The sequence below is a fragment of the Hypanus sabinus genome, chromosome 27, assembly GCF_030144855.1.
Source record: "Hypanus sabinus isolate sHypSab1 chromosome 27, sHypSab1.hap1, whole genome shotgun sequence".
Taxonomy (NCBI): Eukaryota; Metazoa; Chordata; class Chondrichthyes; order Myliobatiformes; family Dasyatidae; genus Hypanus; species Hypanus sabinus.
This window is the reverse complement of record NC_082732.1, coordinates 26,321,659-26,348,643: the sequence shown is the minus strand read 5'-3', so window position 1 is coordinate 26,348,643 and position 26,985 is coordinate 26,321,659. Positions and strand designations below refer to the sequence as shown.

The following is a 26,985-nucleotide window of genomic DNA, read 5'->3' as shown; positions in this document are numbered from 1 at the left end:
AACCAGCAATCGCACACCTACAAAAGCACACCAGCTCTTCGCCGCAGACACAATTTAAAGAGGGTGATCACACAGCTTCCACAGAAATCAATCCCGGATGAGCCCCCACAATGTAACCCCCTGGGTCACCTCAGGCTCGCTCAGCTCGTTCTCGTCTAGGGGGAGCAGCCTTCGGCCCCGCCAAACTGGGTAATCAGCTGGTGTGGATGCTGTGTGATGTCCCCGCCTCGCCCAAAAACAGACAGTACACCATAAGCGATTAAATGAGTACAATTTATAAAGGTTACTATAACTAAGTGATTAATAACAATACAATATATATGAAGAGAAAAAATAAAGAAAAGGTGCCAAACTTATCAAAGTCCAAACCACTTCGTGCACAACTGTTGGAGCTCAATTACTGAAGTCTTCTGGCCACCATTCAATCCCCTCCGAACTCCTCGACTCGCAGCTCAGGACCCTCTGAGAGGTCAACTAAGCACATCTAGCTTCATCCCCCCTCCTCGGAGTACCTCCTGGCCTCGGACCCCCGTTTGGGGTCTGTTCCTCGCCCAGCTTACAGCATTGCGTCCTCTCTCTCTCACCCCCTCGTGCCGATCTGCCCAAAAGCCTGTCAACAACCGCTTACAGACCCAGAAGAAAGAACATTAATCCCCATTTGGTTTACAAAGGAATACAATTCTCGTTATCAGTAAATTTTAACCCAAACAAGCTTCCAGCACTCTCTCGCAACAAAGGAGCATTCCTGCTAGTTAACAAAACAAAGAAGCCCTTTTGATTACATACACAGTAACAAAGCAAAAAGAAGAAACCCCCTTTACAAATATAGTATGATAAATAAATATAGAGGAAAAAACTGAGTTACATCAAATATATATATATGTCTATTAAATAATTATGTTGAAATAATAGTGCAAAAAAATAGAAATAAAATAGTAGTGAGGTAGTGTTCATGGGTTCAATGTCCTTTTAGAAATCGGATGGTGGGAGAAAGAAGCTGTTCCTGAATGTGCCTTTAGGCTTCTGTACCCCCTTCCCAAAGGTAACAGGATGTAAAAAGAGCATGCCCTGGGTGGTGGGGGTCCTTAATGATGGACACCACCTTCCTAAGCCAGTGCTCCTTGAAGATGTTTTGGATACTATCGAGGCTAGCACCTATGATGGAGCTGACTATTTTACAAGTTTCTGCAACTTACTTCAATCTTGCGCAGTAGACCCCCCCCCCCCCCCCCCCATAACAGATGGTGATGCAGCCAGTCAGAATGTTCTCCATGGTACATTTGTCGAAGTTTACGAGTGTTGTTCAAGGTCCTAATGAAATCTAGCTGCTGTCTTCTCTTTATAGCTGCATTAATACGTTGCATACAGGTTGGGTCCTTTGGAGATATTGACACCCAGGAACTTGAAATTTCTCATTCTCTCCAATTCTGATCCCCTGAAGATTGGTTTGTGTTCCCTCATCTTATGCTTTCTGAAGTCCACAATCAGCTCTTTGGGCTTGCTGATGTTGAATGTCAGTTTGTTGCTACAATACCACTCAACTAACTGGTACATCTCAGTCCTGTACGCCTTTCATTATTATTTGAAATTCTGGCAACACAGTCATGGGTATAGAAAGAGTACTGCAGTGGGCCAAACATGTATCCCTCTGGTGCGCCACTTGATTGTAAGCGAGGTGGAGGTGTTATTTCCAGTCCACTCGGATTGTGGTTTTCTGGTTAGGAAGTCAAGGATCCATTTGCGGAGGGAGATACTAATTACTAATGAATGGGTCCTGTTACTTTGCTCTGGTGAAAACTTGACAGATCTTTTCAAACATTAATGTGTGTTTTTTTAATTTCTATTGCACAATGTTTTCTAAATATTTTCTTTCATTACTGTTGCTGTTTCCTCAGATTCCATTCCTTGGTTATTGATGTTACAATGGCACTGGACACACTCTCTCTGCCTGTTCTTGAACCTCTGACTCCTGAAAGACTACAGGATGTAACTATATTGGCTTTGAGTTGTTTATATGCAGGTGTGTATGAGAACAAGTGGAGCACCCTTTCAGAGTTTGCAATGAATACGTACTTTAAATGTCATAATATGAACTGTGAATTGGGAGTTCACATAACCATAATATGGACTGGGAGAAAAAGTGCTAAAACTTGTTATTCATCCTCTGACAAGTTGATTACATTGAGCATTGGTTATTTTGGTATCTGTTTTATCGCTTTTGTTCAGTTCTCATTCAAATTGGAATCGCAGAATAGTTACACACAGAAAGCTGTTTAGTCCATCATATCCATGCCATCTCTTTACCAGAGCATCTGAACAGTTCCATCACACCGTGACTTTTTCTGTGTCTTTCAAGTTTTCTCCCACTATATACACCCTATCCTCGTTATATGCGGGGGATACGTTCCTCGCAGTCAACGCATAACGTGGAATCGCATAGTGTGAATAATTATTTAAATGGAGAAAATAGGGATGCATTCCAGAGAGCTTCCTAAATATGTTTTATCTGTAATTTATTCACATTTTCTTACCAATACAACACAAAAGCAGTACCACAAGACACATTCGTATTATATTTCATCAATTTAAGGTAATATTCAATGTAATAAATCATAGCAAGTTAACATACTAAGGTGCATAGTACTCACCAACAGTGGCAGGTGTGTTTGCTCTGGGAGATGAGTGGTTGTTGTGGTGTCGGGGAGCTTTACCTGGATAAGGTGCATGGATGGTTGTGGTCGTCAGGATTATATCAAGCACAGCAAGGGGTGAAGGAAGACTCATAGAACTGCTGGCACCGGTTTGAAGAAAATGGTGAGGGTTGTTTGCTTGGCAGCATTTTGTTTTTCAGCATAAATTTGCTTGTAAGGAAGAAGGGTTGACGGCAGAGAACGACTGAAATGCTGACTCCGTTCTAAACTTGGGTCCATGTCCATCACCATTTGTGCCAAGTGTTCCGACTTTCACCATTCCCTCACCGTTGGTAACCTACTGGGATTTTCAAAATCGTCTGTTGCCTGCAGCATCTGAGAGATAGTTCGCCGTAAAAAACAAAATTACGCCTTGAGTGTGGATCACACCTTGGTCGAGTGGTTGAATCAGCGATGTTGTGTTAGGTGGCAGGAAATGCATTGTTATGTTAGGATGAATGCTGTCCAAATGTTTAGGATGGGCTGGTACATAGTCAAGCAACAGAAGAACTTCAAAGGCAAGATTCTGTTTCTGGTAGTAGCGCCCCAGAGCTGTGTTACCTTCAGCTGATGCCATGCTGTTTATAATTTCCAACTTTTTATCAAGTGTTAAAGCGGTTCTCTGCCACTCAGCTGATGGCCCAGGTCATGACATCGGATGCTTAGGAGGCATAGTTAAATATTTCAAGCACAAAATCACTGTACCGTGTTGGTTTGGCCTGCAGAGTCCCTCCAGCATTTTGTGTGGGTTACCACATAAATAATTGCGAGGGAAGGAAGAAGTACAAGGTGATAGGTAAAACCTGGAGAGGAGGAATGGGTGAAGTAAAGAGCTGGGAAGTTGGTTGGTAAAAAAGATAAAGGGCTGGTGAAGGGGGAATCTGATAGGAAAGGACAGCAGACCATGGAAGAAAGATAAGGGGGAGGAGCACCAGTAAGAGGTGATGGGCAGGTAAGGAGATAAGGTGAGAGAGGGAAACAGGAACAAGGAAGGTGAAAAGAGAGGGATGGGAGGCAATTACCAGAAGTTCAAGACATCGATGTTCATGCCTTCAGTTTGATGGGCACCCAGATGGAAATTAAGATGTTGCTCCTCCAACCTGAGTGTGGCCTCATCACGGCAGCAGACACATGGGAATGGGAAGTAGAATTGAAATGGGTGGCCACCGGGAGATCCTGCTCTGTGACAGACAGAGCGAATGTGTTTCTATTTGCCTTGTACTTGCAACCTCCAATCCTTGACCCTCTATTGACTCTATCCAGATTTCATTATTTTACCTACTTCTGTCAAATCCTCCCCTCAGTCTCTTCCTTAAAGAAAATAATCACATCTTTACCAATCTATCCTTTTAAGTGAAATTTCTTATCCTTGGAATTCTTGCAAACCTATTCTTGATCCTCTCTGTTGCCTTCAAGTCCTTCCTTTTATGACATGTCAAAGCAGAGCATAGTGAGCCTGCACCAGATTATAATGAAGGTCTTCCGTTTTGAACGTATGACTACCCTACTTTATCCTGTGTCTGAGTGGTTGGTTCCCAAAATTACAGCGCTGTGTCTTAGGCACACTTAGCTATATGTACGTGTCTTAGGCACAGATATATATAGCTAAGATGCCGAAGAAATTTGCACAGCACTGCAATTGTCAATGTGGAGCAGAGAGCAAGTTTGTAAATCTGGCAAGAGCAAAGGATGTTGGGAATGGCAAGAGAGGAGTGTCGTGGGAGTGGTGTGGGACAGGTGGCAGAGGAGTACTGGGATGGAGAGTGACAGGGGTACAGGTACATCCAGCTTGAGATGCCAGACAAGGTCATTTGATTCAAAACAATTGATTTATTGATCATTACAGAATGTTTCTCTAGTGCTTCCCGTCTCCCTCTTTTCCCAACCATGATTCCCCTCTCTCTGCCCCCTTCCCACTCTCAGTCCACAATAGAGCTGCTTATCAGGAACAGGTACAGTGCAGTACATAAAATTACTTCAGTACTGTGCAAAAGTCTTAGACACACAAGCTATATATGTGTCTGACATTTTCGCACAGTACCGTATGTATGCCTTATTAACTGCTTTCTCAATCTGTCTTGGTATTTTTAATAAACAGGAAACATATATCCTGTTTCTGCATGCATTTTAGAACAGTTTCCTTTTTGCTAAAAGCTCCTCATTTTCACTACCAAAATGCATCAACTAGTACTTCTTTGTGTTTCACCTATTTTTTTAATGTTGGTCCATCCTGCCAGCCTTGTTATATCCTTCTGCAGTTTATCAATATTCTCTGCAATTTACCAAATGGTTGTGTCATCTGCTAATCTGGGTATTGTGGCTTGTGTTCTTTAGACTTGGGTCATTAAAAAACCCATGACCCTAGCACCAATCCATGTTTCATCATCTTCCAATTAGCAATAAAGCAGGATTCCAATGTGATCCTTTCTGTTACTTAGCCAACTTTGTGTTCGTGCTTTCAGTGCCCTTTTCATGGCATGAGCTTCAGCTTGGATGATAACCTCTTAATGCTGCACAAAAGAAACACCATATCAACTGCATTGTTGTCATGAACTTTAATTGTCATGAAAAAAAAGATCAAGACAAAATCATTGTTGCCATGACGCCATGCAGACTTAATTTATTTTCCTCCAGGAGACTATTAATAAAATATCCAATTAATATTTCTAAATGCTTTCCCATTACTGTGATTAAACTGGCAAGCTTGTAATACTTGGCATTCTCAAGTTCTCTGATACAAACCCCACGTTGAAAGGGTGTTGAAAGATTATGGTCAATTAGCTCATTATTTATTCCTCAAAATTCTTGCCATTATTGATGCTGATTTTTTTAAAGTTGTTAACATTCCTAAGTTTTTCCTTTTTCAATTAAATACAAATTATTTTTTAATTGAAGCTTTGGTTTTGAAAGCTCATAATGTTACATTCTGAACCCATAATCTAAACCAGATATTAAAGTTGATTGTTTAAAAATGGCTAATTTCTGTTGCTCTTTCACTAGGAGTGAGTGTTGCAACATGCACAGCTATTCTACATGTAGGCAGCAGCTTGCAAGTTCGTTCAGGGTCGACCAGTAAAGATGAAGACTATGAAAATGATGCAGCCACAATCGTACAGAAATGTGTAAGTGTTTTATGACTGGCTGTATTTTAATGTGTTGCATAACACAATGGAATCATTTAGATTTGTTTTTGCTTTCTTGGTGAGAGCATTACTTGGGTAAAAATTGAATGCTACCGTGAGGGTGGCCGGGCAAGGATAGTACTCAACATTGGAATGTGTTTAGGGCAATTCCAATGATACAGAGCAGGGGTGGCCAACCTTTTACATTCCATGTGTCAGTTTTTTCACGCGTGAGTTCAGGTACGCCATGTAACTCTTGTACCCCCATTCAATTCTTTTAAAAATATGTTAATGCAGACATATTTAGCATTTTTACATGATATATTGATTTAAGATCAATATAAACAAGATAAACATTACTTACCTTAATGAGACTTTTAACAATTATATTTTGTCTTCTTTTGATTTCTTCCTTTTTCTTAATCACATGTTCTTTCTGTAACTCAGACCCAAGCACTAGCTTCAGTTTTCCTTCAATTTCAGTCTGATGTTGTGTTTTATTGTGTCTGTTAAAGATCATGTCTTCTATTATGTGAGAAAGTGTTTTCATAAACAATGCTTAATGGTGTTCCTGACGGACCTGCTATAAATAGGAACTCATTTTCCCACTGTTCATTGAATTCACGCTTGCTATCACCTTCTGTTTTTCCTTTGCTAATTTTCTTTTGCACTGTGATGGGTAACTGAATGTAAAAACAAGACTTAATTTTCGAAAAAGTACAAAACTGCAAATGTTCACAAAGTACAACTCCGTAGCACACGAGCATCAATTGTAAACTGACTGGCAAAGCCCTGCGACACACCACTGGTGCAGACGCCTGGCGCCTCAGGATCAAACAAGTATCAAACGTGTATTGAACAGTTATGGAACAACTGCAGAACAAAAGTCCTTCTTTCCTAGTTTGACTCATTAAACATTTTTTAAAAATTGAAAACCGATTAATGTGAAAGAAGATATTTACCGAAAGGTGTGCGCGAAATAATAAAATCGCTAAAAATAATTGCTAAGTTTTAGATTTATTCTCAGTAAAACCCATTTCTAGCTCTAAGCTACTTGAATTCCTGTTATAATATTTTTTTTTCTACAAATCGGTTTTTGGTTAATACTTTTTGCATGAGTAGACTTACTTTTTTATTATTATCACTGGGGTGCAATGTGCCACTTCTAATCCAATGCACCACTTTTGGCACATGCGCCGTAAGTTGGCCATCCCTGATGTAGAGGATACTTAATTATATTGTATGCATTAGAGTCTTCATTGTCTGAGGTAGTGCCTTTGGGGTTAAGGAGGACTTGTTTTTGCTCTTCTGTGGGTTGCAAGGTGATTGAGGTAATTGTGGGAAGTATAGACACTTGGGTCAGTAGACACTGATGGGCTAGACATGTTGGTATTTTATGAGGTGAACATTGTTTGCTGTTGAGAATGTTATCATGAGTGCTATTATGTTTGAGTTCTGATTCCCATGGATTCTTAGAATGCACTCCCTTAAGGAAATTTTAGAGCATCCTTGAATCATTGAGGCATTGTTACTTTGTAGTTTTTGTTTCCTGAAGATATAAAGAAGTTTTTTTTTCATATGCTTGTCCTGTTCAGTTAGTTGAAGGCAGTTTTGTCTGTGTTATATCAGCGACACTGAAACTGCTGTGAACTAACTTCACATAGTTACTGAGTCTGAGCAAATCAAAGGGATTAAAGAAGTGTGATTAAAGACACCACGTGTTCTTCACTTACTGACGGTTTCAGATTTTGATCATCTTGATTTAGTTCAGGACCATTCAAATTGTTAATGAATACACATCACAGCAAAACAGCTGGTTATGTAGTTATATTACTGTTCTACTATGAGCCTTAAGATGAAGCTATCAATTTTCTTGTCATTTTCCTGCATTTTCTCCATATTCTACTATGTGGTACAATATAGCTGTACTTAAGGTATTTCATGGACTGCTTCAGTGTGCTACTAAACTAATGTTCTATTTGTTATTGCAGTTGGAAATTTATGACATGATTGGCCAAGCTATTAACAACTCCCGACGTGCAGGTGGGGAGGTAAGGCTTATGCAATATGCTTCTGAGCAAGGATTTTAAATTGCAAAAAAGCTGGAGATTGGAATACCTGTCTTTATTTTTGATTTAAAAATAATATAAAGGGCCATGAACTCTATGTCAGCAAATAAACGTATTTATGACTGCTCATGTTGGTCCTGATTGCAAGCTCAGTGTCACAGGTCCAATTATAGTTGGGTGCAGAATCAAAGTGATGTGGGCTCGGTAACAGTGTGTGGATGGGAACTTCAGAAGACGTGGCGAATAACAATCTACACCCGTACCCATTTCATCATAGTCTTTTGCACTCACCATGATTTGATTTCACCATGATTGATTTTCAAGGAGACAGGAGCATTCCCTGTCTGCCTCTTTGATATTTCTTGGCTATCAGGTTATTAATTTTAGCCTCTGTAGATGACTACAGTGGAGGAGATACCACTTCATTCTTGTGATTTTTTTTTACTAGTCTCTAGTTAAACTGAAGTTCAGTTTGTTTTTACTGAGAGAGGCGTAGAGGATGGGAAGGGTATTATATAGTAACCATCAGTATACAGGAGAAACTTCATAGCATTATTTGCAATTAGTCTTTACTGAAAGATGTCCTTTGATATGGAGTAGCTTAAAGATGTGTATGAAACTAATGAAATAAACCTGAGATAATTAAATTGAGATAAAATGCCTGAGATAATTAAAGCATATATTTAGATTTAATTTTGACTTTTTTTAAAAAAGTAAAATGTTGAAAATATCTCAACTAATGCCACATAATTTTCTTTTGCACTTTCTCTCCAGCATTATCAAAATTTTCAATTACTGGGCGCTTGGTGCCTTCTAAATAGCCTCTACTTGATCCTGAATCTCAGTCCTTCAGCACTAGCTGACAAGGGCAAAGAAAAAGATCCACTGGCTGCACTTCGAGTCCGTGATATTGCCGCACGTGCAAAAGAAGGAGCTGGATCTCCCAAACTAGCACCAGTTAAAGGGTCAGTGAAGAATCTAAAAACAATGTTTTAGAATTTCTCGAAATAGGTTGGATTGTGCAATAATCTCTTACAGTCTTATATCCAGTAGGAACAATTCATTTTTGAGTTACATTTTTCTCATTTCCAAATAAAAACTGTAAATGCTGAAGATTCAAAGCATTGGATCATCAACAAAGATTATATTTGCTAATTTATATTTCAGATACTGAGTGAAGAGCTTTTTGTTTTTATCTCAGATTCCCAGTAGTTCATACATTTGTATTTATTTCTGGAACTAAGCAGCAAAGAGGCACTGGTGTGCATAGTCATGCAGTCCTAAAGATGGGTCTTGGCCTGAAATGAAGACTATCTATCCATTTTCATCGATGCTGTCCGACCTGCTTAGTCTTGGTTCCTCTAGCATTTTGTGTATGTTGCTTTAGATTTCTAGCATCTGCAGATTTTCTTGTCTTTGTATTAATTTTCCCATTGCTTTGAGATTTATGAGGTAGAATTAATATCCGAAGACGATCTGATCATAAGGCTTCTACCTGCTCATTACAAAGTAGGACTGAGTGAGATGATGCACAACACCATCTTGTGAACTCAGTGGATCTTGAGAGGAAATGATTGCAAAATATAGCAACTTAAAGAGCTTTTATTGCACCATGCGTATTGCATCTACCTGATTTACTTGGTGTTTAAATTAATGCTTACTGGTGTTCAGTAAAAAATGGTTGATGTTATTTTGATATTCATTCTTTCAGACACCAAGGATTTGGCATTCTGTCTGTGGTTCTTGCAAATCATGCTATCAAATTGTTGACATCACTTTTTCAGGATCTACAAGTAGAGGCCCTCTACCGGGTAAGTGTTAACTCCAGAATTTAGTATACAGAGTCAATTTAGTAAATAGGCACATAAGAAAAACCCAGATAGGTTTTGGGATTTGGATTCTTCAGAGGAATGTGCATTTTAAAAAGAAGTTAAACTGACGTTGATTGCATGAGGGATTGTGTGTGCCAAAAAAAACACTAAATGGAAGCAGAAAAGAAATATTTGAATTTAGAATATTTTCTTGGGATCGTTGGCATATTCAAAAATGCTACTTTTGAATCATAGTCTCTATTGTGGTATTGGTAATATTGGAGCCAGTGGTGTTGTCCAGAAGGTTCTGTAGAAGTCAGGAATAGGCACAAATTTTATGGTTACATCTGTTTCATTTGATGTTCATAATTAAGGAATAAGAGAAAAGCCCAGCAGCAGGAAACTAAGGAAAAAGAGAACAAAGAAGGAACAAAGAACCTTGTCTCAGGGTGGAGCCTTATTCCGAAAACTGGCTGAAACTGGATAGAGAGGGGAATTCTTTTGATAAAGGACAAATTTCATGACACATGCCAGTGATAATAAACCTGGATTCTGATACTGAGACAACAAGGACAGTTTGTGATTTACTTGTGCTGCCATGACACAGGCATACAAAGAAACTACGAAAAATACAGAACCAGTTATACTACAAATTACTGAAAATCTACTGAGCATTTGCAGACAAACAGGCAAATTATACAAACATATAAGCAAGCATAATGAAGCTTAAACTACAAAGAAAATAACACTTTGTGTATCCTAATCCATCAAAGGTCACAGATAATATTCTAATAACATTTCAGTATGTTTGTTTATTGGATAAATTTTGGTTCAAGACATTGGATGCAATTTTCCTGTTGTCACTTCAAATATCAAAAAAAGAGAGACTTTGGGGAATGGGCAAATAAGTGGCAAATGAAATACAATGTTGGAAAGTGTATGGGCATGCACTTTGGTGGAAGGAATAAATGGGCAGACTATTACTTAGATGAGGAGAGAATTCAAAATGCAGAGATGCAAAGGGACTTGGGAGTTCTTGTGCAAGACACCCTAAAGGTTAACCTCTAGGTTGAGTCGGTTGTGAAGAAGGCAAATGCATGTTGGCATTCATTTCTAGAGGTATAGAATATAAGAGCAGGGCTGTGATGTTGAGGCTCTATAAGGCAGGCATGAGACCACACTTCAAGTACTGTGTGCAGTTTTGGGCTCCTTAATTTAGAAAAGATATACTGGCATTGGAGAGGATTCAGAGAAGATTCACAAGAATGATTCCAGGAATGAAAGGGTTACCATATGAAGAACGTCTGGCAGCTCTTGGGCTGTATTTCCTGGAGTTCAGGAAAATGAGAGGCGATCTCATAGAAACATTCCGAATGTTAAAAGCCCTGAACAGATTAGATATGGCAAAGTTAGTTCCCATAGTAGGGGATTCTAGGACAAGAGGGCACGACTTCAGTGATTGAAGGACGTCCATTTGGAACTGAGATGCAGAGAAATTATTTTAGTCAGAATGTGATAAATCTGTGGAATTTGTTGCCACAGGTGGCTGTGGAGGCCAAGTCATTGGGTGCATTTGAGGCAGAGATAGATAAGTTCTTGATTAGCCAGTGCATCAAAGGGTATGGAATAAAGGCAGGGGAGTAGTGATGACTGGAAGAATTAGTTCAGCCCATGATTGAATGGTGGAGCAAACTCAATGGGTTGAATGGCCTACTTCTGCTCCTATATCTTATGGTCTTATGGATCATTTAGATTTACCATAGAGGGCAGTTGGAACAATGGTTTAAGGTCTCATCCAAAGATTGTACTGCTGATGTTGAACAAACTAAATCATAGCCTAAATTGTGTGTTTTAGTCAAAATTTGTAACACACTAAACCCCAGGGGCATGCACATACAAAAAAGCTTGGTGATATGTTATATGGTTAATTATGTGTTATTCAAGTTAGTAAATGGACAGTTTTTAATAACGGTTACCTTTGGTTCTAACAGGGCTGGAGAAGTGATGGTCCACCTGCAGAGCTTAATATCATGGCACAGAGCTCCTCCATTCAGCGTGTACAGAGATTAATTGAATCTGTTCCTCTCACAAACTTGCTTTTCACACTTTTGTCAACATCTTACAGAAAGGTAACCACTTGTTTAACAGTCCATACTGATGCCCAAATGATTTTGATGTCTGTGCTGATTCTTGGCTGAGTCAGTTCAAATGTGACCTTGCTGAAGTGCTCCTGCCCTAAATCTCAAGATCATCCTAAAACTAATATTATCACCTTGCTTCCTCCCTATAGGCATGCTTTTGGTTTCCAATATTTATCTAGTTTCCTAATTCTAAGGTCTCAACCATTCTGTCTCTTTTGTGAGGTCACTGATTCAGGCTAAACAAATATGTTCTGTGATTTATATTTGTTCACACTAAATTAATGTGCACTAGTATTAAAGCAATGTTTACTAATTCTGAAACAGGGGTAAGGTCGTATTACCCAGTTTCTGTACTGGGCAGAATAACATTTAACACCAATCATGTTAATCAGGATTAAAATTTTCAATGTATAGTGGATTCTGGTTAGTTGGGACACATCAGGACCGAGTAAGCAACTGGCCCAATTAGCTGAAGTTTCATGGAAATAGTTAAAAAGGTATATATAAAAAAAAGACAAACTACCATTTAAATGAGTAACCAATTATGTATTTAAATGAAATACAGAACAAATTAGAACATGACTAAGACAGTAATATAAAATTGTATTAGTTCCTAGTAGTTATTGACAGAGGAATTCATCCAGGGTACGCTGCCGAGTTCTTTGGATTGACTGTAAATACACAAAATCTGCAGACACCTAGTGCAAATGTGGACTGCCTTCATAAATGCTTTCAACAATTGCATCCTTCAAACCTTCATTTTCATTGTAACATTCAAGGTGATTGTTGATACCTTTAACTCCTTTGTAGTTTCTAACTTTCTGAAGTAGTGAAATCGTTTAATTTTCACTCCCAGCCATTTTCGGCATTTCCAGTCCTGAATGCTTGAAACCGCATTGAACAAAATGGTTCTGAATTGTCTTGCTGTTTATTTCTGTCACCAACTATCAGCTGAACACAAACATGCAACTGATGCTATATCATAACTGTTTGCTCTGAGTGTGTTGTCGTAACTAATTGCTTCTGACGCTAATCAGAAGCTATTCAGCAACAATAGTGGCAATGTCCCAGATAAACAAAGGGAGTCCTGGGTATTTTGTTCATTTGTATTTGTTCTTTAAGAGTTGTCCCAAATAAGCAGTTACCTTGATTAACCAATGGCCGAATTAACTGGAATCCAATGTATTTTGGCCAAGACTGGTCAGGATACCTATCTGCACATGAATGAAGCTTCACGTTGGGCTTCAGCCTGTGTTCACTTCTGTATAATTCAAAGCCCAGTGTTTAGGAGCAAAGTAGCAATGGTATGTCTTTGTTTTAAGAGTGCTGTTTGGTTTTCAAATGCTAAAAGGTTTTGCCTTGTTCATTCTAAAACCACAAACAGAAATAAGCTAGAATAACCAACCCAATAGTTTACAGCTAACAGTTACCAGTAATTTCTTTCTCAGTGTTTCCACAAAGTTCAGTTGTTCTGTGAAGTTGGCCTTTGTCTAAATATTTCTTTCTCTTTTGATCATCAAATAGCAGCAGCCTATATTCCCACAATTTGTGATTGTAAATGTGTCAGGCTTTCAAATTTTGTTTTTCTCCCAGTTTTTAAGGCATTAGATTAATCTCTTACCAATGTGTTTTTAAAATGTTTATTTGTGTATTCCTTCACTGTTGAGAGAAGCATTTGAATAAAATGTGTCTCTTCTAAGTCTTTTTCTGTGTTAACGATGATCCTGAAAAACAGCCTTTTTCCTGTTCACTTTAAATACTCAGATTTTCTAAGTTCTATTTAAAAAAAACTTCTGCTATTATTTTCTTCAGTAGAAATATTTACCTCAAATATAACAATAGTTTTAAAGTTATGATCTTATTGGTGAATCAGTGTTGGATGTCTTCTGTGAGTTCAGTGTTCTTTATTTATAGGGACAACAAAAAACTGTACTTGCTACTCTGACCCCTGATTGATCATTGTTACTGTACCATTCCTGTACAGGCTACTTACTTTATTTTTTTTTGAAAAGGGCTGTACGTACTGAGAACAATATAACCAGTCGGAGAAGAGACCATTAAGTAAACCCTCAGTCGGTCATCTCTTGATGACATGGCCGAGTGATTGAAATTGAGTTAATGCCAAGTTTATATGCAACTATCATCACCCACTTCATTCCTCAGGAAATTTCACACAGAATAGATTGGTTTTCTTTTTTTTTAAGTTCCATTTCTCCTTTTTAAGATATTATAAAAGTTGTCTTTGAGCCCTTGGATGTTACTCCTTACCTAAATTCTGTAGTTATATTTTTCTTACTTTCCTTTCCATAGGATGACATTTTTAGTGTATTGGCAATGCTTTCTTGATTTTAGTGAACTCAGCTATTTTTGTGTTTTTAACAGATTCTGGAACCCTGCTTAATCTCTTTAACTCAATCTCTGGATACAGTCTATCTACTGACTCGATCTCTGTCTCCATATCTGGAAACAGTACATCTACTGACTCGATCTCTCTATCTCCATATCTGGAGACAGTCTATCTATTGACTTAATCTCTTGTCTCCATCTCTGGAGACAGTTTATCTACGATTCAAACCATGTCTGCCTTTTTGTCAGCTACTTGGAACAGTCATTGTTCCATCCTACACCAGCATCGCTCTTCAACTCTTCCTAAACTACATTGATGCTGATTCCTGTACACATGCTGAGTTTGTCAGTTTCATCAACTTTGCCTCCAGAATCAGAATTAGTGTTATTTTCATCGGCATGTGTCACGAAATTTATTAACTTAGCAGTAGCAGTTCGTGATAAGATAGAGAGAAAAAATAAATAGATAACCAAGAAAATCAAATACTCTGTGTGTGTGTGTCTACATGTGTGTATATATAAATTAAAAATAGTGCAAAAACAGAAATAACATATATTAAGAAAAACTTTCAACTTCCACATTGCTCTCAAATGTACTCGGTCCAATTCCGACACCTCTTTCCCCTTTCTTGATCTTTCTGTCTCCATCTCTGGAGACAGTCTATCTACTGATATCTTTTACAAACCCACTGACTCTCACAACTATCTGGACTACCTCTTCCCACCCTGTCAATTGTAAAAATGCTGTCCCCTTCTATGTTTCTTCGTCTGCGCCGCATCTGCTCTCAAGGTGAGGATTTTCATTCCAGCACAACTGAGGTGTACTCCTCTTCAAAGATCTTACCTTCCTCCACCATCGACGCTGCGCTTATCTACATCTTTCTTTTCAGGCACATCTGCCCTCACTCCATCCGCCCACTGCCATACCAAGGATAAAGTTTCTCTCGTTCTCACCTACGATCCACTAGCCTCTGCGTCCAGCATATGATTTTCTGTAACCTTTGCCATCTTAAACAGGATCCCATTACCAAGTACATCTTTCCCTACCCCCACTTTCTGCTTTCTGCAGGGATCTTGTCATGTGCAACTCCCTTGTCTATTTGTCCCTCCCCACTGATCTTCCTGGCACTTATCCTTGCAAGTGAAACAAATGCCTACATCTCCTCCCTCACTATTCAGGAACCCAAACAGTCCTAGGTGAGCTGACATTTCACCTGTGAGTCTGTTGGGGTCACCTACTGTATCTGGAGCTCTTAGTGTGGCCTCTTGTATATCGGTGAGACCTGATGTAGATCAGGAGACCGCTTTGCCGAGCACCTACGCTCCGTCCTCCATAAAAAATGGGATCTACTGGTGGCCACCCATTTCAATTTTACTTCCCCTTCCCATTCTGACATGTCAGTCCATGGCCTGTATTGTTATGATGAAGTCACATTCAGTTTGGATAAGCAGTATTTTATATTCCCTCTGGGCAGCCTCCAACCTAATGGCATGAACACTGATCTCTCGAACTTATCTCCCCCCCCCCCTCCCAAGTACTCCCCATTCCTGTTTTCCCCTCTCTCAACTTCCCAGCTCTTTATTTCACCCCTCCCCCTCTCCTGGTTTCACTGATCACTTACCACCTTGTACTTCTTCCTCCCCCTGCCCCACCTTCTTATCCTGGCTTCCCCCTTCCTTTCCAGTCCTGAAGAAGGGTCTTAGCCCAAAATATGGACTGTTTACTCTTTTCCGTAAAGGCTGCCTGACCTGCTGAGTTCCTCTAGCATTCTGTGTATGTGTTGCGCTGTTCCTTAAACCTAATCAGTGCTTACTCAGGAAACAAAATGGACCCACCTGAGTACACTACAAACATTTTCTGATCACTCCCTTTATCTCTTGTTTCTGTTTAAGGATAAACTTTCTACCCTTGCACCTTCAGTGGCTGGCTGTTTCTCAACAGACTTTTCATTACCACCTCACTGGCAACAGCCGACACACCATCAATGACATATATACAGAAAGGTGTCAGATAAAGGCCAGTGACATCATAACAATCCCACCCACCCTGCTCATATACTGTTGATCCTATTTCCATAAGAGGAGGAGGATAGAAAACACCCATGACAGGATCACCAGACTCGCACACAGTTACATTCTCCAAGTTGTAAGGCTGATCAGCACCTCTACCAATTAACCTACCCCATCACGTAATCGTTTTCTTTCAGAGTCACCGTTTGCAAGACATTCCTATGACTAGTGTCACTTTATGGACATACAGTCAATCTCTGTATTCATATTTATTGCTTTTTTAAAATTATTGTGTTCGTTATTTTTATGTTTTTTTTGTGTTGCATCGGATCTGCAGAAACGTTTATTTAATTCTTCTTTACACTTGTGTACTGGAAATGGCATTAAACAATCTTCAATTTTTCTTGAAGTTTATTTAAGTCAATAATAATTTTCTGTATCTATCCAGTCACTAACTTCTCTGAACTGCTTCAATCTCTTGGCAAATGATATCTTCAACCATCTAAGGTGAAAGAGGTGCTGTTGTGCTTTTTTCACTATACAGCCGGTATGTACAGATCAAGTGTGTATATCGAGGAACTTAAGGCTGTTCACCCTCTCAACCTCAGATCCATTGATGTCAATAGGGGTGAGCTGGTGTCATTCCTCCTGTAGTCCATGACCAGCTCCTTTGTTTTTGCGACATTTAAGCAGAGATTTTATCACTGCTCATTAGAATCATAATGACAGCTCCTATTTATTTGTGCACCAAAGTTGCTTACTAGGAATTCCATGTACTGACATGTGTGTTGTTGTTTGATTCACCAGGTTATACAAGTGGTGATAAATCTCTCATTTTCCATCTCTAGGCTTGTGTTCTTCAACGCCAACGCAAAGGCTCTGTGAGTAGTGATGTCAGCGCGTCCACTGATTCAAACACTTATTATGAAGATGATTTCAGCAGCACTGAAGAAGATAGTAGTCAAGGTAGCCTCAATATTTGTACTGTGTTCTGAGAATTAACACAAGCTGAAGCAAGTGATAGATGATACTTGGACATTTTTAGATATTTTGGTATGGGCTAATAATTTCGGGGTAAGAATTTGAATTCACACAAGTCATCATCCTTTGAATGTGAGCGTGCTTGTGCTCTTTAGTTACCTGCACACTCCACATACAGAAAATTTGATGCTCTTAATTAGAACAGCTACAAAGAGATCTGATGGAGACATTCAAAATTCTGAGTGGATTAAACGTGGCCTAACAACAGGTAGCTGGAGAATTATTTGCTTTGATCAGTAAATTGAAAAGTGGATGACAATTAGTGAATCAAGTTAAAGAGAAGAATCGGGACTTTTTAAAAAAAAAATTTTTTATTAGTTTTTCAAAACATTTTACAAATTAAAAACCCCAAATCCCAATGAGAAACATTAAAACAGTGCAAAATTAAACAGACAATAACAATATGCTACAAAGGAAGAGAATTTAGCAAAAAAAAAGCACCTGAATTAAAGACAGGTAAGCTTAGTGTCCTCCCCAAGCCCCACAACACAAGAAAAAACAACAGCAACTCCAGACCAACCACAACACAATATAGAGAGAATAAGTCAGGACAGCCAAGCTCCCAGACTGTGAATACACTCAGCAACAGAGGATAATAATGCCTTCTACCAGAAAAAAAAAGGAGCTGAAAGCAAGGGACCGAAAAGAAAAAAAAACCCTAGTCAAGAGGAAGGTTATGAAAGTACTCGATAAAAGGTCCCCAGACCTTATGGAACTTTAGATCTGAATTGAAAACTGAATAATGAATTTTTTCAAGGTCCAAACAGGCCATGATGTCATTAAGCCATTGAGCATGAGTGGGCGGGGCAACATCTCTCGATCTGAGGAGGATCAAGCGTCTAGCCAGGAGAGAGGCAAAGGATAATATTTGGCATTTGGTCGGACCCAGACATAAATCTGTCTCGCCCCAAAAACCGAACAGAGCAATTAAGGGGTTTGGTTCTAGGTGCTGATTCAGAATACACGATAACATAGTGAAGACATCTTTCCAGAATTTCTCCAAGCTAGGACAGAACCAGTACATATGGATGAGAGAGGCCACGCCCCTCTTGCATTTATCACAGAGCGGACTAACGCTAGGGTAGAATCGAGATAGTTTATTTAGACATATGGGCTCTATGAACAATCTTAAACTGTAAAAGGCAGTGGCGAGCACAAAGAGAGGTTGAGTTAACCGATTTGAGAACTGAATCCCAGCTCTCCTCAGATAAGGAGATATTTAAATCCTGCTCCCAGGCCATTTTGATTTTATCCATGGGGGCCCGTCGTAAGGCCGCTAGTTTATCTCGGATGATTGATATTAAGCCTTTACTAGTGGATTCATGGAAAGAAATAGGTCCATAGCATTTTTTGCAGGCATTTCAGGGAAGTTAGGAATTAAAGGAACAATAAAGTGTTGGATTTGGAGATATCTGAGAAAATGAGCATTGGGCAGATTGAACTTAACAGAGAGCTGCTGAAAAGAAGCGAAGTGATTATCAATGAAAAGATCTTCAAAATGTCTAATGCCCTTCCTATACCGAACCTGGAATGCTGAATCGTATGTGGTAGGTAAAAAAAGGTGATTATGAGCAATAGGGCTGGAAACGGAAAACCCCTGGAAACCATAGCATTTCCTGATCTGAGCCCATATACGCAAAGTGTGTCTAACAAGATCAATTAGCTATTGATCTGGGCAGACTACTAGGGAGTGCAGAGCCAAGAAGTGCAGAGATAGATAATTCTTTAGTGGAGCTCAGCTCCATCGCCACCCAGTTAGGGCACTCGGGTTGGCCATGGAAGAAAGACCAGAAGGTAGCACAACATATATTAGCTGCCCAATAATATAAACAAAAGTTAGTTCAAGCCATGCCACCCTCTTTTTTAGATTTTTGGAGATGGATTTTATTAATTCTAGAGCGCTTATTCGGCTACAGATATGACAAAATAATAGAGTCTAAGGAATCAAATAAAGATTTAGGAATAAAAATTGGGATAGATTGAAATAGGTATAAAAATTTGGGGAGAACATACATCTTAACAACATTAATACGACCGACCAAAGACATAGATAGAGGTGACCATTGTACCAGACTCTGTTTTATAGCATATGAAAGGTTGGCAAAGTTTTCATGAAAGAGATCTTTAAACTTCCTTGTGACTGTAATTCCAAGATAAGTAAATTGATTATGGACTACTTTAAAAGGGAGATCATGAAATGTTAGTTCTTGTGCTTCTTTATTAATTGGGAGAAGTTCACTCTTATGTAAATTAAGTTTATAGCCAGAGATCTGGCTAAACTGGTCAAGAAGTGAAAACATTAGAGGTAAGGATGTGGACGGATTTGAGAGAAAGAGTAATAAGTCATCAGCATAGAGAGAAACTTTATGCTCAACACCCCCTCTCCAAATCCCAGTCAATTCAGGGCAGTTTCGAAATGCTATCGCCAGAGGTTCCATAGCCAAATCAAAGAGAAAGGGACTTAAGGGGCATCCCTGGCGGGTGCCACGTTTGAGATTAAATACTTGGGATTTCTGAAAATTGGTTAAAACAGAGGCAGTAGGACACAGGTGGGAATTTTTTTAACGTGCTGGAATGTTTGTAATTCTGCAGAGGCACTAGATGCTGAATCTTAAAAGTTTTGAATACAGATAAGTGGGGACAAAATATACAAAGTGGGTTTTAATAAGGGCAGGAATACAGGACCATTCGGATAAACCAAGGGCTTGGAGAAATTCTATCTTCTTTAGCCCTTTGTCACTTTTATCATCTCCTGACATTTTGCATCATTCCCACTCTTCTCCCTCCCCCATTTGTCTATCTTTTCCTCACCTGGATTTACCTGTCACTGGTCAGCACTTGCTGTACCCCTCCTCACTCCGCCCTTTTTAGACTGTCTCTCATCCTTCTTTGCAGTCCTGATGAAGAGTTTTGGCCCAAAATGTCAACTGTCCATTTCACTCCATATATGCTGCCCGACTAACTGAATTCTCCAGTCATTTGTGTATTAACCCACAAGGGCTTGTTTCATTTAAAGGTTTCATTTTACACTTTAATTTTGCAGTTGAGTTTGTAGTTACTTATAATTAAGCTATATGGAAGATGTGCTGTTGTCATTTGAACTATCTTTGCTATGAACAGCTTACATATGTTGTACTTCATAGATGATGACAGTGAACCAATTCTTGGCCAATGGTTTGAAGAAACCATCTCACCCAGTAAGGAAAAATCAGCACCACCCCCTCCACCCCCACCACCACCCCTCGAAAGTTCCCCACGGCTGAAGAGTCCAAATAAGCAGACTACTGGAGAGAATGGCAACATACTAGCAAGTCGCAGAGACCCTGAGTTGGTGAGTAATATACATCAGTAAAATGGTACAATGTACGACTAACAGTCAGGAAGTAAAAATATTTTTTGCTTTGCTTCTGAATCTCCCATATTTAATCATATTACTGTCTTTTTAATTCCCTGATTAGTTTAATAGTTTTAGATTGCATTTGGGGCTACTGAAACTTAGTAATCTACATGCTGTCACAACTATTGAAATTTAATTTCAACTCTTGACTTACTCAGTACTTCTTCAGGATTTATCAGGTTTACTCCTATAGAATTAAACATTAGGCATAAATTTTCACCAAGGACTGTAATGATATTAGAGATAGAACTGTGGGTAGTACTAGAGAATGGTACTGAAGACACATGAGACTACAGATGCTAGAGTCTAGAGCAAAGGTTCCCGACCTCTTTTATTACGTGGACCGATACAGGTGGCCCCCGTTTTTCGAACGTTTGCTTTACGACAACTTGCTGTTACAAAGGACCTACATTAGTACCTGTTTTCGCTAACCAAAGAGGATTTTCGCTTTTACGAAAAAAAGATGCCCGCTTTATACATGTGTTTACCCCGAGAAAGACTACCACGACCGTGAAGCCTTGTGCGGGCCGTTGTGTACGTATGTGCGTACGCGTGTACGTATGTGCGTACATGCGTATGCGTGTACGTATGTGTGTACATGCGTACGCATGTACGTACGTATGCATGTATGTGCGTAGGTGTGTACACGCCAGTTCTTTTTCTCCAAATCGATTTTGGCTCACTGTCTTCCCGATTTTGATAAGTGGAACTACACCATACATACAATATTTCTACTTTGTATAGGCTGTATATTTATCATATCATTCCTGTTTTTACTATATGTTGGTGTTATTGTAGGTTTTATGTGTTACTTGGTACGATTTGATAGGTTATTTTTTGGGTCTGGGAATGCTGAAAAATTTTTCCCATATAAATTAATGATAATTGCTTCTTCACTTTATGACATTTCGGCTTACAAACAGTTTCATAGGAACGCTCTACCTTCGGATAGCGAGGGGAACCTGTACCATTAAGCGAGAGGCCAGTGGCGTCCAGGTTGGGGACCCCTGATCTAGAGTGAAGAATAAACCAAAGCACAGTCTTGACCTGAAACCTCAATTCCTTTCACCGTGCAAATGCCTCTAGGCTCGCTGAGATCCTCCACTTGCTAGAGAATGAGGTTGTCTGATTTCCAGTGAAATCTGCATGTTTAATGTATTTATAAACATTATTTTCCAGTTTCTCAACCTTGCTTCAAGCATCCTTAATTTCATTACATCTTCAATGCTGAACTCAAAGAACAACTTCATTCGGAATTACCTGAGTGTGTCTCTGACTGAACAGCATATGATGACGCTAGCAAGCATCATCAAAGACGTGGACAAAGATGGAACCAAAGGTTAGGGGTTAGGATGCTACTTTAGTGTTAGCTACTAACAATCTACAGCTTAACTATGGAGAAATAATTTTTGCTTAAACCCAAGCCTTTTCTTTCAGCCCCTAAGAACTGCATTACTTCTGAAATAGGAAGAAACAAATGAAAATTTTAATTGCTGGCTCCATATTGTAATTCAGTGGAGGAAAAATTATTAATCTGGTCTTTGCCTATTTTATGTCTATCTCCCATAAAATAAACTTTTGTGGACATCCAATGATTTGCTGGAATAGGCAGGAGTATTTGTGTGTATTGAAAAAGGTTAAGAGTTTGCAGTTAGAGTTGCAAGAAAAAGTTTGTGAACCTTTGCAATTAGCTTTTTTTTTGCATTAGTAACTCATAAAATGTGGTCTAATCATCTAGGTCAAATAATCGAGAAATACAATCTGCCTAAACTAATAACGCACAAATAATTGTACTACTTCTCTTCACTACTGAGTACATTATTTAAACAATCACAGTCTAGGTTCAAAAATGTATGTGAACCTCTGGGGTAATGTTGTTTGCAAAAGCTCTATTGAGTCAGGTGTTCCAATTAATGAATGGTGAAGGAGGTGAAAAAGAAACCAAGGGTAACAGCAAAAGACTTGCAGAAGTCGCTAGAACTTACTAAAGTCTCTGTTCATGTGTCCACTATAAGAAAAACACTGAACAGGAATGGTGTTCATGGAAGGACAGCATGATGGAAACCCACTGCTCTTCATTAAACGTATTGCTGCACATCTCAAGTTTGCAAAATACTACCCAGATGTTCCACAACAATTTTGGGACAATGTTCTGTGGACAGGTGAGACAAAAGGAGCTTTTTGCAGAACTGCACACCGCTATGTTTGGAGAAAAAGAGCACTGCACACCAACACCACAATCTCATCCCAGCTGTGAAGCATGGTGGAAGGAACATCATGGTTTGGTGCTGCTCTGCTGCCTCGGGGCCTGGACAGCTTGCAATTGTTGAGGGAACAGTTAATATTGTATCGAGACATTTTACAAGAGAATGTCAGGGTAGCGGTCCATCACCTTAAGCTTAATAGAAGTTGGATGATGCAACAAAACTGATCTGAAGCACGAGTAAATCAACAACAGAATGGTTTAAAATTCGTGTTTTGGAATGATCAAGTCAGAGTCTAGACTTTAACTCCATTGAGATGCTGTGGCATGACCTGAAGAGTGCTGTTCATGCAAGGTATCACAGAAATATTGATGAACTTTGTAGGGAGGAATGATTTAAAGTTCCTCTTCACTGTTGTGCAAGTCTGATCAGTAGCTATAGAAGACTTTTGAAAGGATGTTCTATCAGTTATTAAATACAAAGGTTGACATAAACAATGTGTTCAATAATGACATGAAAAGTACAATTGTTTGTGTGTTACTGGTTTTGGCAGATTATGTTTGTCTATTATCATGACTTAGATGAAGATTGGACCACATTTTATGAGTAATTAATGCAGAAAACCAGATAATGGCAAAAAGTTCACATACTTTTTCTTGCAACTATATGTTGAAATACTAATGTAACCCATAATTTATGATTAGAGGTTTGCTTAAATGTTGTCACTTGTGGCTACTGTTTTGAAAAATAACTTTTAAAAAAATACATTTTTTAAAAAAATCTAATTTCATGTTCCTTAGAAGCATAGCTTTGTAACTGCAGAGAAATAGACTGGATTAATTCTGCTTGTGTCTTATCATTTTTATTTCTATTATACTTTTTTTTTGTGCATAGGATCATCAGATGAGGATTTTGCAGTGGCATTGTATCACTTCAACCATTCAATGGTTACCTCTGACCTTCCATCACCAATTCTGCAGGTGAGTCCACAGTGCTTTGCTGACTGTCCTTGAATTCTGTTAACATTGACAATATTCTTATATGTGTGCTTTCATCGCTTATGATTGTTCCTGTAGTGAAATGTTACTTTGAATGAAAACATATGATGTTTAGTTTCATTTTTTAACATCTGTGAAATAGTCTTTTGTGAGTAACATAGACTGATGTGAGAAATAAAAGAAATTGCAGCTTTTGTTCATAGCGGTTGGCCTGTGTCAGAGTGAATGGATGAGTATGTGGAATGCAATGAACAGCTGAGTTCTTACAGTTGTGTTTTCTGTGATCTTGCATGGTGTAATGTCTGTACTAGGTAATTTCTCTTGTTCTGTGGCCAGCCTTTTTCATATTTGCTGATAATTCTGCCAGTGTTTTAACATCTACAATGCTATTAAATAGCTCCTTCAAATTAATTATTTAGTTGTCTCCAGCATCCAAGGATGCTCTTTGGCAGAGGAATCAAAGCTAGTGTGCTAAAAGTTTCAAATAGACATTACAATACTTTGGAAAGGTCTTGGTACTTTAATTCCGCTGCTTTCCACAGATATTTCTGATGTCTCTGTTAGCAAGATGTTTGTTTGGGTCCTCAAAATAATCGTCTCTTTTTTTTACTTTTTTATCTTCAGCTGTTGGTGTAAACTGTGAAGATCCTTAGTTATTGGTGTTTGACCTGAATGAAAATTATCTTACCAACTTTATTAGCAGAATTCTGAAATGCATGTCTTGTAGCTGTATATTTTAGTGAAGAGAGAAACAGATTTTGTTGTTCGCTTTTCATGATGCCTGTTCTATGGCGGTGATGTATATTTGATTACACTCAATTTGATTGCTATTTTTCTTCCTGATCCTTTTAACAATTATTACAATTCTTTTGCTTATTATTTCTGTTTACCTTTTATTCTTTTTACTACGTGTGTGTGTGTGGGGGGGGGGGGGGGGAAGAATTTCAGCAATTCCTTCTCATAACATGGTGAAGTATCTGTTAATATTTCAATCATTCTCACAACTATATTTTCTCCCTATGTTTTTCTGTATATTTCAGATGAGTGGGCAGGGTGGGGACAGTCCATGTTCTTCAGTGATGATTAAATACACACAGATGTATATATTGTTATTTCGTAAGCCACTTCAATAACAATAAATTAAATTCCTACACGTGCCTTTGGGAGCAGATTTTTTTAAGTACTAAATTCTGTTTATGTAGTATGATGCAGATCCAAAATCTGGTATAGTGTTGTGTTACGGATTATCCTGTTGTGCTAATCATATTCAACATCACAATAGTAATTCTGTATTGTTTTACCTAGAACACACTACTGCAGCAGCTGGGGATCGCACCTTTTTCAGAGGGTCCATGGCCTTTATATGTCCACTCGCAGAGCCTCTCTGTACTTTCGCGCTTGTTACTAATCTGGCAGCACAAAGCTAAGGCACAGGGTGATCCAGATGTCCCAGAGTGCATTAAAATCTGGGAAAGGTAAGAAATTCTTAACTAAAAGTAATTGAAAAGATGTTGCCAGTCTATTTCTATATTTTGTTTTATTTTTTTTCTATGTTGAATATGGAATTGAAGCAAATAGGATTGTTTGTATTGCTGATTTATTTGATGAGAAATGGTCATTATTATTGAACTTAGACTTTAAATGAGTGATAGTCCATTGACAGAGGAATCATAGACAGGGTTGATTAAATGCCTTATTGTTTTCTTTGTGCAGTTTTGGAATACTTACCATTCATAGTGGGGGCAAAAGAAGTTATATCCTGTGACATTTCATTGCATTTTTTAAAGTGAATACTTATCTCTTTCTCACTACAGGTTTATTGGGACACTGAAGCAGAATATATTTCAGGGAGTATTACCAACGGACTCCGAAGACCTAAATGTTGAACATCTTCAACTTCTGCTGCTAATTTTCCATAACTTCTCAGAGAGTGGCCGGCGCATGGTGCTCACAATGTGCGCACAAGTGATTGTTGAAGTGGCGTCGAAGTCAGAGACTCAGCTTCGATGTGTGCCACTGTCACTTGCTAGGTTGCTGCTGGTTTTTGAATATGTCCTTCAGCAGTATTCAAAAGTGCCAATGTACCTATTTGAACAGGTATGGACCAATTCAGCAATGGTTGAAAATCTGTGTTGTGAATAAACCTATAAAAATGTAACTACAACATGGTCCTCGAATTGGTGGAGCGAGGCACCATTGAAGCTGTTAGCGCATGGAGCCAAGAAGGGAGCACTTTCTGAATGAATGCCATGTGCATGTAAGCACAAGGTCATATCTCCTCTCAAGCTCTTTACGGGCAGCACAGGGAGCTGAACCCAGATCATTGGCGCTGTAATGCATTACCTGAACCGCTATGCTACCATGTTGTTCTTATGCCTGTCTGGCTTTGCTGGCTGGGAAACCATCTAATTCATCTGAGCAGAAGTGCACATGGAACATTATATTTAGTATTTAGTCAATTAAACAAAAACATATTTGTAAGCTTTCTTTAACCTTTTAACAATCATTAATTGTAATTCATGTTGCAACAGTAATTCCATAAGTGTCGTTAAAGGAAACATCTGCCAATGCTATAATGAAAACCATTTGGAAATACTTGCATTCCTGTCAGTTCTTGGTGGATGTTAGTTAAATTCAAAGTCGATTGGTTCCCCCTTTACCACTCCAGAACAAAAATATGCCAAAGCATGAAATTTAAAAGCCTCATGAAAGTGAATAGAAGACCTAAAATCTACATGTAACTTTATCTACGTTGCTGAAAACACACATTGCTAACTAGTACTTAGCCACTCAGGATGTTCTACATCTGTTCGTTCTGGCTATAAATGCTCAAAGGTGTTTCTCAGCTGTCCAGACTCTACAGGCACACCTTTGTCTTTCATTGTCCAGTTACTTGTCTTTTTCTGTAGTAATAGCTTGATTCCTTTCCTGAATTGGTGAAAAAACTGATTAAACCCTTTTTGTTTGAACAGTTGAACGAAGATTTTCATTCTTTCAACCATGTATTTCCATAGTTTATCTTGATTTAATCCTCATTCTCCAAGCCTGATTTTGTTTTGCTTCTGTTTCAGTATTTTGATGAATTTCTGTTTTTCTTCCATCTATCTTGCCAATATTTATATATTGAGTTTCTTTATTTGCAGTTTGTCTTCCCTG

General features: G+C 38.7%; 1 protein-coding gene across 1 annotated transcript in view; it reads left to right on the top strand.

Annotated features, from left to right (window-relative positions):
- The window catches only part of ubr4 (ubiquitin protein ligase E3 component n-recognin 4), a 223,878-nt gene that overhangs the window by 26,341 nt on the left and 170,552 nt on the right, over positions 1-26,985 (top strand). The window contains exons 8-19 of the mRNA XM_059952034.1: positions 1,896-2,020; positions 5,691-5,812; positions 7,804-7,863; positions 8,656-8,846; positions 9,593-9,692; positions 11,684-11,821; positions 17,038-17,155; positions 20,374-20,561; positions 21,807-21,966; positions 23,726-23,811; positions 25,135-25,304; positions 25,644-25,926. Of these exons, the coding sequence (XP_059808017.1) occupies positions 1,896-2,020; positions 5,691-5,812; positions 7,804-7,863; positions 8,656-8,846; positions 9,593-9,692; positions 11,684-11,821; positions 17,038-17,155; positions 20,374-20,561; positions 21,807-21,966; positions 23,726-23,811; positions 25,135-25,304; positions 25,644-25,926 (1,741 nt within the window). The remainder of the gene's footprint in view (positions 1-1,895; positions 2,021-5,690; positions 5,813-7,803; positions 7,864-8,655; positions 8,847-9,592; positions 9,693-11,683; positions 11,822-17,037; positions 17,156-20,373; positions 20,562-21,806; positions 21,967-23,725; positions 23,812-25,134; positions 25,305-25,643; positions 25,927-26,985) is intronic.